Raw genomic sequence first — 17,405 nt, 5'->3', positions numbered from 1 at the left:
GACCTTATGTGGCCCGATAAAGTTTGCTCCTCTCTAGGAAACCGAGGGGGAAGGTTGTTTAGCCACCCGTCATGTGAGTGGTTTGTTAAAAGATTTGACTTGTCTCTAATGAAGCAGACTATAATGTTTGGGGTTCGGTGGATGCACAGGGCACGAAAACCTGTCTGTGGGTCATCAGTGTTGGGGACAGCAGGTGAACAAGTGCTCCCCATCCACACAGATCTCAGGTCTGGTTTTAAACAGAATTAACTCCTGTAGAAACTCCATCTGGGCATTTACCCAGTTATCCTGTGTCCAGTGCAATCCCAGGTCAGCTGATGGTACTGGTGTCCAAGGAAAGCTGAAATGGAGTGCTAAGACTCCGGCAAAGCTGGAAAACAGAAGCCAACTTAAAATCAACTGGCAATAAAAGGAAAAAATTATTTTTTCTGGGATATAAGGGGAGAGAATTTCTTTGAAGAGCATTTTCCAGATGCAGAAAGGTATTGACACAGTTCTAAGTCAGATTACTGTGTTTGCCTGTGTGGTTTTGAGTCATGCAGCTGGAATGTAATATTTTTGTTTTACTTTCCTGCTCATCAGCTGACTCAAATTAGCCTTTGGTGACAAAGCACCTTCCCTTGCCAAAAAGTTCTGAAGTGTTTAGCTCTGTATCGTGCATCACAGCCTGACTCTCCTCATCATCTTCCAGTGCATCCACTTTGGCAGAGCCCACTGACAATTCCTGGAGGTACCCGACAGTCTCCCATCAACATCCAGTGGAGAGACAGTGTTTATGATCCCTTTCTGAAGCCTCTGAAAATCAGCTACGACCCAACGACATGTCTTCACATCTGGAACAATGGATATTCATTCCTCGTTGAGTTTGACGATTCTACTGATAGATCAGGTAAGCAAAACCCAAAAAAATCTATTTAATGTCTCGTTAATGCTTAGAGAGGAGAAAATGTTGCGGGACGTGAATCTCAGGACAAGTGTTGAAAATGAATGTACAGTAAAAAATGCTGTAGCTAAACATGAATTTACAGTGGTGGGAATTAGAATGAAGGAAGTCTATAAAGGATTCATTTTTATTATGTTGCACAAATCCCCTGTTGTATGTTGAAACTTATTTCTATTGCACAAGCCTCAATGCCTTGTCTTTTAGGTCACAGCTTTGCCTATATGAGTCAATCTTCAGTCATATATATGTGTATTTACCTCTTTTAAATCAGATTTCATAATTGCACTTTATTGAAGTAATTTGCCACTTATCTTTTTTGTGGTGTTAACAGTTATATTTAATGCATTTGAAATAATCAGCTGCCAAATTACCTGCAGTTGGAAAGCACAAATGCTTATCTCCATGGGCTTTTGGGGAGTTAAACAATACTGAGCTGCTGCCCAGGGAGCAGGTGTGTGTGTTCCTGTTGTTTTAGGGCAAGAGGAGTCGTGCATGGAAAATCCAGTCATGCATTCCAGCAACTTCATGGGAATAAGTCTCTGACCTGAGCAGCTCAATCTTTTTAAATGCTCAGTAGGATCAAGTGAGTTAAAATCAAGATACTGCTCCCAAATTCCAGATTTTTTGTTCCTTTTTAAAGTTGCCTTTACCAAAGGATATTGCAGGTATGTGTAAGGATATTTCATAAGGCAGGAGAACTGAGCACCTGATTAGTCAGCTTGTCCTGGAGGGAGCAACTGAGAGACCCTGAGCAAGTTTGAACCTGTTGGATCAGAGTAATTTGTGTTTAAGGTGACTGCTCACTGTGAGAGATCCTACAGCTTCCTGAGGGATTTAGTAGTGCTCTTGGGAAGGGAGCTTTCAGCACACAAATATTTTGTGTTCACAGTACCAGTATTTTTGATTGATGTTTGGAAAGAGGCTGATAATGCAGCAAAAATGGTGGTGGTGGAATGCAGGGAGCTGGTGTGACATTTGAGGCTTCTTTTTTTTTTTATTGTTTCCAGCTCTTCACTCAGAATATCAGTTTCCAAGAGGGGATATTCTTGCTCTTGTTTATTTGAGAGTTGTTATATGAAATGGAGAAGCCAAGTCCCACTCTTCTGTTTCTGCAGCACAAACTGCTGTTGCATTATGGAGGTGGGATTAGGGGAGAGACATCACTTGTCAACTCATCAGTGATTTTAATTTACTAACTTTAGGTTAGGTTTGCTTTTAATTTAACAGCCTTTTGCTTTATACAGCCACACCCTGCTATCTGTTGAGGGATATGATCCTGAAAAGTGTTTGGTGGATAAAAAAATTGTTTTTCTTTTTTTTTTGCAAGAATCGATGTAACAGAGGGGAATTGCCTTTTCATCATCCTCATCTTCCTCAAATGAATTCAAGTCCATGAAGGGGTGGGATGGCATCAAACAATCAGTGACAGGCTGCAAAGTGACAGAGAAACACCAGATAGTGAGATGGTGCTGTATAACCCCCCAGATTTCAAGTGCCTGTCTCTCTCCTCCACCTTTCTCTCTTTACTCTTGCCATTTCTGATTTTTCTTTCTGCCAGCTTCTGTCTAACAAGACTAGAAATCCAGAGAAGAAAGCTTGTGAACAAACAAAAGCAACACAGTTGAAACAGAAGATGGAAAAGACAAAATGAAATGTACACCCAGGATAGACAAAAATTCCCGAATCCCGAGATGAGGCAGAACAAGAGTTGGGCTAAAGCTGAAGGTAGTGCTGCTTGTGAGCAGAGCAGGAGGAGGAAGAGGGTGAGGGGAAGGTAGGTGCAGCACGTGGTCCTGTCTGTGTGTGATGCCATCAGGAAATGAGGCTGAAACAGAACCAGGGCTGCAATAAAAAGCTGGTGTGATTCTTTTCCCTGGTTGTTGTTACAGTTCCTTTAAATTTCTGGTTTGTTTTGAATTATCCAAATTGTAATTTGAGAGGAAATGCTTGTAAAGGGACTGTAAGTTCCTATTTGTTTCCTGTCACTATCTGGTGTCCACTGTAGGAATCTGAGTCTCTACATCTGTGTGTCTGTGCCTAAAGTTACTTGTGAGGCAAATATTTAAGTGAATGTGATTATTAACACAAATTTAGTCATTTGTGGGTTTGCATCATCACGTGATGAATGGTTCATGTTAGAGCACAGACACTTTAGTTGGGAAGGAGTTGGCATTTCTTCATCCCACCCTTTCTCCATCACAGAGTCACAGAATGGTTTGGGTTGGAAGGGACCTTAAAGCTCATCTCATTCCAGCCCCTGCCATGGCCAGGGATACCTTCCACTAGACCAAGCTCCATCCAACCTGGCCTTGAGCACTTCCAGGGATGGGGCATCATGATTTCTCACTGATGGTCAGTATTACATTCATTCTAAGAGCTCACCAGTAGTGGGTGAAATGAATTAAATGCATTTTCATTCCTGTTTTAGCTTCCTCCGTTACCACAACCAGGCCTGTCCAGTTAGAATTCCAAACCTGCTGGCTGACTTTCAGGGAAAAAAATAAGGCATGAAAAGCTCTTAATGCCTCTCATTGTTTTCTCCTTAGCATGAAAGTGATTAACTTATTTTCAAAAGCAGTGTTGGGATTGGGTACTTCAGACCATGGTTTGCTATAAAACTTCACCATGTCCTGCAGTGAAGTGAAAATCAGCAGATGCTGCTGGTTTAGTGGGGACATTGGCAGTGCTGGGGGAACGGTCGGACTCATGATCTTAAAGCTCTTTCCACCCTAAATGATTCTCTGATTCTGTATGTGTTATTAGCCCTGTGGCAGTAATTATGGTTCCTCATTTACCAGATGCTCTGATATAATAAGGAGCAGGATGAATTTGCAGGATATTCCTGGTTCAATTAGGAGGAAATGAGTGAAACCACAAAGCCGGGCAGAAACTTCTTCATTCATATCTTTGCAAAATGGGGAGAGGCCTTCTGAAATCAGGAGAGCAGACTGAAGGCTTGCCTTTATTCATGGCTAAAAAGTGCATTAAAGCTTCCAGAACTCAGAGTCTTGCCCAGGGGCAAGTTTAGATACTTCCTGAAGTGTAGCTTGAATATTTGCATATTTTTGACTGTGCACGAAATCTTTTCCCTTTGGTTCTGCAGTCTGAAACGTGTGTTGAAGCAGAATAGTATGTTTGGATTTTTGTAACTTGGAGGAGAGTTGAACATGTGACACAATATACTGATTTTTCTGGGAAAATTTGATTTTTGAAGTCTCGATTGTCACAAAAATGTCAATATTTTTTCACAGCTATTGAGGCTTTGCTGGGATGTCATTCAGTACCTGTGTCACTGCTGCAGCCAAGCAACAGGTCACTGTTTCAGTGTAAATGGTTGCTCTACTTGATGTTTTTCTGGGCAAATATTTGTCAAGGATTTCCTTGTCTGGACAATTCTAAGTCATGTTTATTAATATGTGTGTCTTGTTGTGTTTTTTAGTAATCGTTGGAGGTCCCTTGGAAAACCAGTACAGGCTAAAGCAGTTCCACTTCCACTGGGGAGCTATAAATGACTGGGGTTCAGAGCACACAGTTGACAGTAAATTTTACCCAGCAGAGGTATGAGAGAAAATGCTGAACAATGCAAACACTTGTCTCAGGTGTAAATATTTAAAGAGAAAATGGATTATTTAATTCTTCCAGCCACAGCTGTAACTCAAGAGGCCTGATCCTCCTTACCTTGTAGATAATAATTGTCTTGTGTATGTGACCCCCAGAGCCTTGGCTACTGTTCAGAAGTTTATTCCAATTATGGGCAATTTTTTTGGCATTTCTTAAATTATTAGAATGATGTTCAGCAGAGTTCTCTGGCAATATGGTGGTTATTATCATCACTTTATTGTCTGTTTGCAACTCTTAAGCAGTTATTAAAAAAGCAAAACTTTTGTGCTTAAGTGACTACTAAGGAAGAAAGAGTCAAAAAAAAATGGAGTCAATGGGGAAAAATAGGACAGTGTGCTCTGTTCTTCCTGTTAAGAGAGGGACAATCCCTCCAGTTCCAGGAATACTAAGCTTTTTTTTTTTTGTTCCTTTAACTAGCATTTCTGTAGCCAGTCTCCCACAGACTAAATCCCTTTCATATATGGATCTTTACCTATTGTTTAAGGTAAAAAGAAATAAAAAGGGAAGGGCCATTTTTGCAGTAACACTTTGTTCCTCATTTTTGTGGTATGGTTTCTGAGGCAGCTCATTGCAGTGTCTCATTGCCAAGGACCAAATGTAGCCAAGATCAAAAGTGAGGTTTCTTTTCTGTGCTCTGTGCAGGTGCTGATTTCTCCCATTTCTGTTTCAGTTGCATCTGGTGCACTGGAATGCTGTGGAGTACCCGACTTTTGAGGAAGCTGTGATGGAAGGGAATGGCCTGGCTGTTATTGGAGTGTTTTTAAAGGTAATTTTATAAACTCTAGTGATAAAAGTGATAAAAGTTTGCATTCTGTTAAAACCAGTTCAGGGCAAAATACAGCAGCAAAGGCCAAGGCAGGGTCGTGCTCCTGGGGAGGAATAACCCCAAATAGCAGCACAGGTTGAGGACTGACCTCCTGGAGAGCAGCTCTGCTGAGAGGAACCTGGGGTTCTGGTGGGTGACAAGTTGACCATGAGCCAGCAGTGTGTCCAAGGGCCAGGAGGGTCAGTGGGATCCTGGAGTGCATTGGGAAGAGTGTGGTCAGCAGCTCAGGGAGGTGATCCTGCTCCTCTACTGAGCCCCAATGAGGCACATGTGGAGTGTTGTGTTCAGTTCTGGGCTCCACAGTTCAAGAAAGATAAGGAGCTGCTGGAGAGGGTCCTGCAGAGGCCACAAAGAGGATGAGGGGTCTGGAGCATCTCTCTGATGAGGAGAAACTGTGGGAGCTGGGCCTGGTTAGTCTAGAGAGGAGGAGACTGAGAGGGGATCTCATCGATCCATACAAATGTCTCCAAGGGGTGTCAGGATGGTCCCAAACTCTTCTCAGTAGTGCCCAGTGACAGGACAAGGAGCAATGGCCATAAACTAAACCACTGGAAGTTTCACCTCAACATGAGGAAGAACAACTTTCCATTGAGGATGTCAGAGCACTGGAGCAGCTGCCCAGGGAGGGTGTGGAGCCTCCCTCTCTGGAGTCATTCCAAACCCACCTGGATGTGTCCCTGTGTCACCTGCTCCAGGTGACCCTGCCTTGGCAGGGGGGTTGGACTGGAAGATCTCCAGAGGTCCCTTCCAACACTAAACATTCTGTGATTATTGTTTTCAAAAAATGTATATTAAGATAGATAAGTAGAACATCAGCTTAATGATTCCCCAACTCCTCCCTGTCCCTGCAGCTGGGAGCACGGCACGAGGGGCTGCAGACCCTGGTGGATGCCCTGCCAGCAGTGAAACACAAGGTCAGTGCTTTGAAGTGTCCCACTGGAGGTGGGTGGGGAATTTTTAAGGAGCAGTTGTGTACTTGAAGCTTTCAAAGCCTCTTGAAGAAATGAGTCACTTGAGGTTGTATCCCCTTCGAAGGGCACGCACGTGTTTCATGCTTGAAGTGGTGGTTTATTTACTGGGGAATTAAGGCTTTTTGATTTTTGTCTGATCTTTGAGGAGGACGTTATTTGCTTTTTTATAAACACTAAATTTTCTGCTACGGGAATGGGATTCTCTTCCTAGTTGATTCCTGACTCCTGCCAGGAGAGGGAGTGCTGTGTCTCTGATAGTGCTCAGGAGCAGCTCCTACTCTTCCAGGTCCCTGTTTCCTCTTCAAAGTACACACAAAAAATACACGTGGACAATTGTAACTTGTAAGCACATCCAGCTGAAGTCACTGTGCCACTATTTCTCACAAGAAGGATTTTAAAAAATTCAAATAAATATTTATGGCAGTGCAGTGACAAATAAACCACCAAACAGGTCAATTCAGTGCCAGAAGACCTACAAAATCTGTGAACATACATCCATTATGAGAATATAATGTTTTACAGCATATGAATTCGAAAGAAACCAAAGTCCAGATATAAAAATAAAAGGTTGATATCAAACATCAGGCTCATCAAGCTGCATGTGGGCTGCTCAGAAAGGGATCTCATTTCCAAAGGCTGTCACCCAGCAACTCATCAGCACTTGGTTTAAAACGTTTGAAAACCTTTGTTGCCTTTCCAACATTATCACTGACTTATGGACCAAACATCACCCTGGGGAGGAGGAAGGTCAGAAAATATCTGTTCTCATGTCCTTCCTCCATCTAGAATCTCTCATCCAACCTTTCATTTTTGAACAATTCTTGACTCTAATATTTCTCATTCTCAGTGGGGAATGGATAAAGTGGAAAGGAAAAACGGGATCTTCCTTTCCTGCATTGCCAGTATATTCCTAGGAGCAATGTTTGTGTAGGAAATCCCAGACTCTGAAGTTCCTGTATGGTGTCTGATACCTCACTTGTGGGATTGCAGTTCTGGAAATGGGAATATTTGATACGATTTAAATAAAATTTTAGTCCTCTTACCTCTCCCTCTTGCCTAAAATCACATGGTGAAAAGTAAAACACTATTGTTTGCAGTCTTTTAAGTGTATCTGGCAGAGCTATGTGAAGTTACTCCACCACTTATTCCTCCTTTTCCCTGTTTGAATCCAGCTCCCACAAAGCCACAGGCAGCTGCTCCTTCACACTCCTTGTTTCTTCTGAATTCCTAATGGCCTGTGGGGACAACAGAAATATTTCAATTTTGTCTGCTCAGCAGCTGCCTCAAATCCCACAGATTTGTGGGATTTTATATTATATTTTTATGTAGATCTTTGTTAATATTCACAACACCTAATTTCCCACAACATACGTAACATGTACAGTATTTAATCTCACAGTTAAGGTATTTTTTAATCTTCTGTCATTTTTTTCCTCAAAATACAATGCTTAAAAATATTTTTCTTGGTGTTTAGGACACTGTTATCGAGTTTGATGTCTTTGATCCCTCCTGTTTGTTACCTTCATGTCCTGACTATTGGACCTACGCAGGCTCCTTGACCACTCCCCCCTTGACTGAATCTGTCACATGGATTATTAAGAAGAAGCCAATAGAGGTGGATGAAGACCAGGTAAATCTCAGGTTTATCTTTCATATCATTCCTGTTGCTGCCACAGAGAGGAAGATGCACAGAAGCATTTCCTTGCCAGCAATTCTCTGTGAATGCACAGAGGATTCAGGATTTGAGGAGGAATCCTGATGTTACAGGAACTAATACTGAAAGACTCAAGAGGTTTCTCCAGCTCTCCTCAACTTTGCCAGCTCTTCTCAAGAGTTTTCTCTTGACCTGTGATAAACAATGCTGGAAGCTGCCCCTTGAAAACATCAGATGTTTTAGGAACTTCTAAGGTTATTTATTGGAGGGTAATTTTGCTCCCCTCCCCAGGAGGTTTTTTGTGGAGGGAAGGTTTTGTGAAATTCCAAACTCTGAGCTTTGGTGCATGTTCTTGAAGGCCACGTGCACAGAAACCTTGGAGGCACTGCAAGGGCAGTTCATGTGTTGTTCATGTTATAAAAGGTATAAAGTAGATGTAGGGATAAGGAAAATGGTCAGAAGGAGAACTGTGCTACAATTGTGGGTTTAATTGGAAGTCCTCAGGATATTTTTGCCTCTTCAAAGAGGTGGAGAGTACTTTGAGGGGCATCACAGCATAGAACAAGTCGTAGGAGTTTGCTGCAAAGCAAGTAAAAATGGACAGCCCCAAAAAATCTACCATTTATTCATGGTTTAAAAGGAACTGAAAATCATCTGTGCATTGTTCCTGTTTTTTGAGGCTCTGGTTAGTAATGAAGTGAGAATCCAATGACAGGAGGCAAGAGAGATTTGGTTTTTTTAATACAATTTTGCATGGAGCTTGTCCATCAAGAAAGTCATGCTCCAACCAAACACCAGCTCTGAGGAATAAACCTGCATGTGATTTTAATGTTTTAGTTTACATAAAGGAACAGGATGGGAAGAACTGAAGATTGTTAACAGAGCAGAGAACTGCAGACACAGGGTAGCAATCTTCTTTTAAATTGAAATTTTTCTCATTTTTCCTTTTTCTTGGCTCTGTACTCTCATTCTTTTATGGCATAGCAGTGACTTAACATTGGAATGCCCTTGTGAGCATTAAAAGCTGATCTGCTGCATGCTTTCTCTTAATCCCAGTTATAAACCACTGAGAGAACAACTACCTGGATTGTTGCTTGTTGAGGTTCCCTCGTTCCTGGGTGACAGCGTGTCAGGAAGGGTGTGAATTAAAGCTGGGCAGGTTTATTTCAAGATGACACATGTTCCAGTGTCTGAATAGGAATCAGGTCTGTCTCAGACGTGCCACGTTTGGGATTTAATCTGCCTAAAGATGGCAGGTGACTGACAATTCCTCTTCTGCATTGACAGGGATGATGGGATAATCTTTGCCAGCAGGTTACAAAGAAGTGCCAGAAATTTGTTTGAAAATTTCTCAGAACACAAATGTAACAGTAACTCTGATTATTATTTTTTCCCCCCAAGAATAAATTACTTTGTTTTGTCATAAACTCCTACAATCCCCCAATTAGCCAAGTCACTAAAGTGGACGTTTCTCCTTCTCAGCTGGAGGCCTTTAGGATGCTGCTCTTCACCTCAGATGGGGAGGAGGAGAAGAGGATGGTGGACAACTTCCGTCCCCTGCAGCCGCTGATGGACCGAACCGTGCGCTCGTCCTTCCAGGTCAGGCACCTCCTGGACACTGAGGCACAGCCCCAGGGCCACGCTGAGCAGGTCAGGCCGTAGGTGGCCCATCAACATCAGGCTGCAGCACGTGGACATAATGTTATTTCTCATTATTTTCCCTTTTCCTGCAGTGTGTCCCTGCACTTTCACAGCCAGCCCCAGTGGCAGTCATGCTAAGTGCCCTTTGACCTTCACTAGAGAAGCTGTGAGGGTTTTTAGTTTTGCTTTTCTGAAGAAGTAAATAATATTAACCCTTAACAAATTGACTTGCTTTGAGACAGGGATCAGTAAGGAATTATTAAGACAGCTAAAGCTAAAATAACGATGAGAGAGCTCTTCCTCTGCCTGTTCTCTGAATTGTTCTGTGTATCTTCAAATGCTCTTTCAGTGCCTTGCATGAATTAATAATCCTGGTCAAAAACTTGTTAGCAAGGAGAAAGTGTGAATAAGTGCAAAGTATTAACACTGATCAGGTGCTTTTGTGAAATTGTTTGAGATCTGAGAAGAGAACTGGAAGAGAAGTAGTTTCTCTAGTCACACATACAGAGATATTTTACCTTCTTCCTTTTTCCTTGGGTGAAAAGAGGAGAAGGACAAAAATGACTTGTAGAATAAAAGCTCTTTCCATTCTGTTGGCTGCACGATCCATGTTTGATGTGGAGGCTGCAGAATATCCACTCTAAATACATCACAAGCCAGAAGACCTTTTCTTAAACCTTTTAACAAATGTAGAAGCTTTTAGCTTTGGCAGCTTTTACTCTTCTGTGTTAATAATGTATCAGGAGAAGAGAGCAGAGGAGAATTCACCAGCATCTCAGGATTGGCAAGAGCAGCAAATTAGGTGGAAATGTCCAATTGATCTCAGAAAACGGATCACATCAAAGGAGAGCAAGATTAAATAAGGCCCAGCTGACCCTCCCAGTGGGATTTGGGGAAAAAAAGCCAAAACCAATTTCTGAAACCTGTGCTAGGACAAAATGCAGCCCTCAGAAAGGTTTTTGATTTCAGTAACTCAGAGCACCAGTGCACTCTCTTCAGAGTTTTGCCTTAAAGTGTATTGTCTTATAAAAAGACTTATCCAGCTTCAGGACAACTGGGGACCAGTTTGTATTTTTAGCACCTTATGGTAACGAGGTCCAGTGGTGGTTGAAATGTATTTGTGGACCAAACCAAACTGCTGTGGAGCTGCCACCTGCAGAGTCTTATCCTGGAGCTATGGTCCAATTGCCACGAGTAGTATCTACCTCTGCACATCCTACTACTACTAGGCCTACTTTTCTCTCAAGCACCTTCTTCCCTGGCTCTTTCTGCTTTGCTGGATGGTCAGATTTTCTGGTGAGGAGCAGGTCTGTCTGTAAACCCTGGTGTGATCTTGATTGATTGTGTTTTTGATTCTTGAGGAACTGATCTTACTCATTTGCTTCTCATTGCTGCTGTGATTCAGCACAAGGGAAACGTGACACTGGCTTGTCAATCTAAATCCAGAGCTTTGGAATCGATACTTTTATTTTTTTAAACTCCAAGTGTTCCGTTTAAAAGCACTTTAACACTTTTTAGTGTGACCCTGACAATTTTAAGGTTTTGGAATAATCTTGTTTAACCAGTTAAGTGCCCCAATCCTGCCTTTGCTTCCTTAATAGCTCTACCTCAGGCTGTTGTTACTGTGCAACAGTTGTGCCTTTCTGCCCTGGCAATTTGGAATGTGGCCACTTAACTTTGGAGTGACTGTACACGGTAAATGTAAAAAAAATCTCCCTTCTATCCCAGTGTAGGATGTTTTTTCTGTGTAGTGAATTCAAAATGGCAACATCTCTCTTTGGTTTCTTTGCTTCTCCCAAGCCCTCTTACTGCTTGGGTGAACATTTCCATGTTGGTTGAACTGTACCATCTCTCTTTGGGTGGGGCTTGGAGCAACCTGGTTTAGTGGAAGGTGTCCCTGCCCATGAAAGGGGGTTGGAACTGGATGATCTTTAAGGTCCCTTCCCACCCAAACCATTCCATGATCTCAGTTGACCTGTACAGTCTTTGGCATCACCACACAGAGTTTCCACTATGTACAGAAACACGTCAGTGATGATTTTTGCTAGAGAATGAGATGTTCCAAAATAAATTCCGAAGGAATATCTCCAGTTCTGGCAATAGGAAAAAAATGTTTTTACTTTTTGCCTGAGTGTACATGGCCTGGTCATTAAGTTTGAGGTTTTTGTTCAGTGCTGTTCTTGCAAACACTTCTCTGAGGAGGACCCCATAGAAGGGTGGCTGTGGTTCAGATATTTTACTACTCATTATTAACAGGAAAAACTGTAATATAAAGACATGTTAATGTTGCCTTATATTTAAAAACAGAGCAGACTCGGCAGCACTGGGCTATAGGTGACCTGCATCAATAATATCCTTATCATATATCATATATATTCTAAAAAGCTTCATGCAATTGCTCAGTTTTTTAGTTGCCTTGGTACTTTTCACCGAGTTTTTGGGTGTCTCTGCTCCACTGAGCTTGTTTCGCTCCTGGGAAATACAAAATACAGATTTAGGGAACCACCAGGGTGTAAATGTTTAACCTTGAGGTGCCCTGTAATGCTGTGGTACCTCACACCCACCTGAGTTCTCCATGCTGAGGTTTGCTCCACTGAACCACGTTTTCTTCCTGGGTTGTAAATCTCTTTTTAACACACCACCACCCATCAGAGGTGATGCTGAACATTCCCTTTTCCAGTGATCCATTTCAAGTTCTCATGGAGATTGACTTTGTTGAAGTATTGTCATTTATTGTTCGAGAACAGGTGCATTATGAAGTCATACAGGTACTAAGCTATACTCCATATTTAGATAAAATCACATCTGTTTTTACTGCCATGAAATTAATAAATTTCAATTTCAGCACTCATCACTTCAAATATATGGAAACAGGGTCAATGTAGAAACAATTAACTTTGCTACAAAAATAAGTTTTCTGTTACAGTTATTTTGCTGTTTCTTGCACCTATGTGTAGTGTTTTAGCATACCTGGTTAAGGCAGGCAGGAGTTCAGTTGCAGGGCAGATTGTAGTTGGAATTTTCAGTTTGGAAATGGACAGAAAGGGAATTTTGGATGTTATTTTAATTTTAACTTGTATGTTACAATGACTTTATTGGCCCTGTGAGTGCTGACTTCAAGGAAATAATTGTGTGCCTGCACATGTGTGTAAAACAGGAGATGGGGTAGAATTCTTTGGCCTTATTCTCTGTTTTGTGTGTATAAAACTGATTTAATTGTTGGGTAAGAGCTGATATCTGTATTGATTTTGCACAATTAAGTGAAACTTTATTTGAAAGAGCAATCTTTAGGCTCTTTAGGGTGGTACAATATGAAAGGGTCAAAGCACATATTTGTATTTTCCTTGCATAGTAGTCACTTTTGTAACTTAACAGTGCCCTGGGAGGCATTCCTGTGGCAATAAGTACTAGGAATTAAAGACTGTAATAGAAATAATTTTGGGAAAACTGACTGAAAAGGTTTTTGAGCACAGACCTGTGTCTGTGTTGGCCTGACTTCCAGCTGCCTTTCAATATTCCTGTTAAATGCTGCTCTTATCTCAGTCTTGGTCACTTTGTGGTTGGAACAACTCCCTTTGGCATTTGAATGTTTGATCTGTATTCCTGCATTCCAGAACTTTCTCACTTCACCTGTAACCACCTTGTACCCCTGACCACTCTTGTGCTGCCCTCTGCCAGGAATGACCCCAGAGCTGACAGGGGTGTCTCCCTTGGCTTTGAAAGCTCTGGAAACAGAGATTGCTTTGATCTCTACAGGGTTTTAAAGGACTGGAATTGTACTTTGGAGGAAGGGTCTGTTTGTGCCTTAATTTTGAATGTTTTAATTTGTGTTTCTTGGCACATCTTTGCTTTTTAGTTTGTTCATTGTGTTTTCGTGGCTGTTATTACATTTTGTGTATTTTAATGTTTGTTATCTGCCTGATCATAATTTACTGAAAATAATTGTCTTAGCAGACAGCATCTGTAACAGGGAATGCCTTTTCCCTCAGTTTTTACCTGCTGTATAGAACCTTGTAGCTGCTGGATTTTACACTGTTACATTGGTGTGCAACTGCAATAAAGGACCAGAGAAACCTGTGCCTGGATCTCGTTGTGTAATTAAGCTCTTCAAGTTAAAAACTAGATTTTGTGTCAAGCAAATAATACAGTTCCTCTTTGGGAATGACCCAGTTCATTAGCAGTGGAGTCTAATCAGCTGTCAGATGTGCTGTGATACTTCCAGGCTCTGAAAAGACTCTGCTGAACTGTGTTAGAATGGGAATGAAAGCACAATGCCCTCTCTGTTGCTGCTGTGCTGATGGAAGGGTAACTAATTATTTATTACATCCAGCCAGATGCAACATGCCATCTCCCAGGGGATTCCAGATTTTGAGGATCTTTGCTAAGCTCCTTCATTTGACACTGATCATTAAACTGGACCTGTCAGCTGAGCTCCTTTCTCTGTTGTGTAATTGGCCTTGATAAAACTGAGCCCATGGGTGGTGTAACTCAAGAGGTTCCCAGTTTGTGGTTGTGGCTACAATAATCTGGTCAAATAACCCTAAAAAAAACTTTAAGTAAAATAAATTACTTGCCACAATTAAAAATTGATACAAGACAGTAAGTTTAGATTAGATATTAGGGAGAAATTCTTCCCTGTGAGGGTGGGGAGGCCCTGGCACAGGCTACCCAGAGAAGCTGTCGCTGCCCCATCCCTGGAAGTGTCCAAGGCCAGGTTGGACGGGGCTTGGAGCAACCTGGTCTAGTGGAAGGTGTCCCTGCCCATGGCAGGGGGTGGCACTGGATGGGCTTTAAGGTCCCTTCCAACCCAAACCATGCTGTGATTCTGTGAAGATTGGCTAATTAACTGAAATGAGCATTAATTTCTCTGTCTCACTGCAGAGCCATGCTTGGAGTTTAGCTATCATAGAGAGAGGTTTTGCTTGGCTGAATTAATTCAAACAAGTTTCTACTTATTTTGATGGGAAAAAAATAGGAGATTACATTCCTGGCTAAGGAATCCCCCCTGAAATAATAGTAGATAATGCTTTATAGAAGGCCTCCCCAGCGGTGCTTTTTGGCAGGCAACACATTGTGTTAGATTAAGAGCGAGGTCAGCTCTGCTATTTTTACTATTTAAGGGTTCTAGAAGCTACCACTACTTCCATTTACCCAAGAAAACAAACTTCCAAGCTCTGTCTTAGTGGAGCTGAGGTGTTTGCTGAGGAAATGGCTGGTCTGGTTCCAGCGGGGTGGCTGGGTGTGATCAAGGCAGCCCTGCCGATACCTGGTCAAGAACATCCACATTACTCCTGACAAATGGCCAATTTGCTCCTGCTCCTGGTAATTATTTGTCCTTCTGACAAATCCTTCCTTCCTTCCTTTTTGATGTGACAGACTCCGAGTGCCTGAGTATTAACACATGGAGAACTGATTGGATAATCAAATAGTCTTCAAAGATCCTGTGGAATAACTTGGGGGCCTGAGGAGAGTTAATGTTCTGATAATAACACTTGGCATTTGGGAAGTGCTTTGAAGATATAAAGCACTCTGGGAACACACTGGCAAAGCCAGGATTTTCTCAGGAATACAAATGGAGAAACAGTTGCAGAATTAACTCCGATGGATTAATTTGCAAGAGAGTCAAGTATGTGGTTGACTTGAAATAGGGGCAGTTCAGTGGCTGCTACTCCACTGCCTCTGGATCCTGGGACTTCCACATTCTATTCAGAAATTCCCTTTTGGAAGAACTAGAGAGAAGAAGGTTACTCCATCCCATTCTTGTGAAAGTCAATGGAAATTTCTGGGTGTTAGGTTAATGTTAGGTGTAAAATTCCACAGTCATCAAGCAGGTCACAGAGGGATTGTTGGGATTGTCCTGTGCAGGGCCAGGAGTTGGATTCGATCCGAGTGGGTCCCTCCCAGCTCAGGATATTCTGATTCCAGTTAGTTTATTTGCCTTGAGGTAAGAGCTTGGCCTAGAGAACTGGTGGAGTAAATCCCTCCATGAATGATTCTCTTCACCCGAATACAGACCTGAATTGGAGCATTCATCTGGAAACACCTGAAGGATATATTTTATTTCTATCCCAGTCCTGTCTGCTGAGTCCAGTGTAACAAGGTCAACACAGAGGCAATTCCCTGATTTCATGGTCCTGTGAAAATTTTACCCCAGCATAAAGCATTAAATGCAGTAACAATTGCTTTAGGTTACAGCCAGAGAGTCTATAATGTTAAGCTGGTAGACTAAAGAAAGGCTTTTAGGGTTACAGAAAAATTCTGATATGTTTTCCTGTTTAATTAACTGTCATAGTCTTTTCAATCCCTTCAGGTTCCCATTTCTAGCTGAAAATTGGAAGAACATGCTTGGTGCCAAGGTAATTTTTTTCTAAGCTTTCTTTCTAAATGTCGATGTTTATATAAACCCAGCAGCAGATTGTTGAGCCCTTGGGTTGAGCAGCCACTAGATGTCAGGTTCGGATTAGTGCTCCCAGGATTAGGCTGCTCAGAATTCCTGGAATGGTTGGAAGTAGTGGTGATGGCAGTTACCAGAGTGAGGTACCTGAAAATGTTACTGAAATGTCACATCTTTCCCCAGAATTCCCATCTGTGAGGTATCTTGGAGAAAACCACCTGATCCACCCACTGTCTGAAACATGCACAGAGGAGGATGGTCCAGGAGGATGGACAACTTTGAGTTTTGGAGCTTGGGCACGGCTTCCTGTGTGACACCAACTAACCCCTGCTGAGAAACAGCTGCTCAGAGGTACCACTTCCACCTCTCAGTGAGAAGGAGTGTTGTTGGGAATCAGAGCTTCCAGGCTCAGAGCTCCTCTCCTATCCTAAAAGGGCAAGAAGGAATCTGAATTTGGTAAAAAACTGGCTCCTTTGGCCTTATTGTAGTATCCAAAGTGAGCCTCCTTGGATGCAAAACTTATGCCTGCCCATTTTGCCTGCATGCTGCCAGACTGGTGAATTATTTTATATTTTTGGTTCCCAAACAAGCTTTTTTGGTGGTTTTGGCATCCCACATGGCAGTCAGATTTCAGATTGTCAATTAATTTTCTTTTTTGTGATTTTGGCATCCAACATGGCAGTCAGATTTCAGATTAGCAAATAATTTTATTTTTTTTTTGTGATTTTTGCATCTGCCATGACAGGCAGGTTCCTGCAGCGCCTCTGCAGAGATGCAGGTGATGCAGCACCGGGGACTTGGGTGGCAGGTGGATAGAAGAGCAGAGCAAGATGGGACTGGGGGGAGCTGGGAGACACAGGTTCTGCTGAACTGCAGGTTTAGACACACAGGGATCCATTCTCCTCTTGAGGAACACACAGCCCATGCAGGCAGGAGAACGGATGGTAACACACACCTCCCCTGCGGGCCCCCCTGTACCCGGGGGCAGAGATGTGGAGTGGCCGCTTCGCTTCCCCTGTCCCCTCTTGGGGCAAGGGAAGGTCGGAGGGGGTGGGCATGAGAGAGATGCGCCGGTAGGAGCGGGAAGCCCGGTAAGGAGCGAGTACCGCTGTTAAGGAGCAGTTACGGAGCAGGTACCCCCGGTACCAGAGCGGGCACCGCCGGTAAGAAGCGGAGACCCCCGGGCAGGAGCGGGTGCCCCCCGTACGGAGCGGGCACAGCCGCTGCCCAGCGGCCACCGCGCCATCCCGGGGCGCTGCACCACCCTCCTCCTCCTCCTCCTCCTCCTCCTCCGTCCTCTCCTCCCCCCGGAAAGGAGCCCGGCCCGCCCGCCGCTCGCCGCCACACCGCCGCGG

General features: G+C 42.9%; 1 protein-coding gene across 3 annotated transcripts in view; it reads left to right on the top strand.

Moving 5' to 3' along the window:
• Positions 1-16,675, top strand: part of CA5A (carbonic anhydrase 5A) — a 24,362-nt gene extending 7,687 nt beyond the window's left edge. The window contains exons 2-8 of one of the 3 annotated variants that reach the window (XM_018084128.2): positions 692-889; positions 4,383-4,501; positions 5,235-5,330; positions 6,242-6,304; positions 7,836-7,991; positions 9,498-9,614; positions 16,234-16,675. In XM_018084128.2, coding sequence (XP_017939617.1) covers positions 692-889; positions 4,383-4,501; positions 5,235-5,330; positions 6,242-6,304; positions 7,836-7,991; positions 9,498-9,614; positions 16,234-16,248 — 764 coding nt within the window. In that variant the 3' untranslated portion in view covers positions 16,249-16,675. Of the gene's footprint in view, positions 1-691; positions 890-4,382; positions 4,502-5,234; positions 5,331-6,241; positions 6,305-7,835; positions 7,992-9,497; positions 13,735-15,966; positions 16,019-16,233 lie in introns of those variants that run through there. The other 2 variants (XM_018084120.2, XM_018084109.2) reach the window with 2 other exon arrangements.
• Positions 16,676-17,405: the final 730 nt, after the last annotated feature.

The sequence above is a fragment of the Manacus vitellinus genome, unplaced genomic scaffold, assembly GCF_001715985.3.
Source record: "Manacus vitellinus isolate BGI_N305 unplaced genomic scaffold, ASM171598v3 scaffold_10_pilon, whole genome shotgun sequence".
Taxonomy (NCBI): domain Eukaryota; kingdom Metazoa; phylum Chordata; class Aves; order Passeriformes; family Pipridae; genus Manacus; species Manacus vitellinus.
This window is presented reverse-complemented; position numbering and strand designations above follow the sequence as displayed.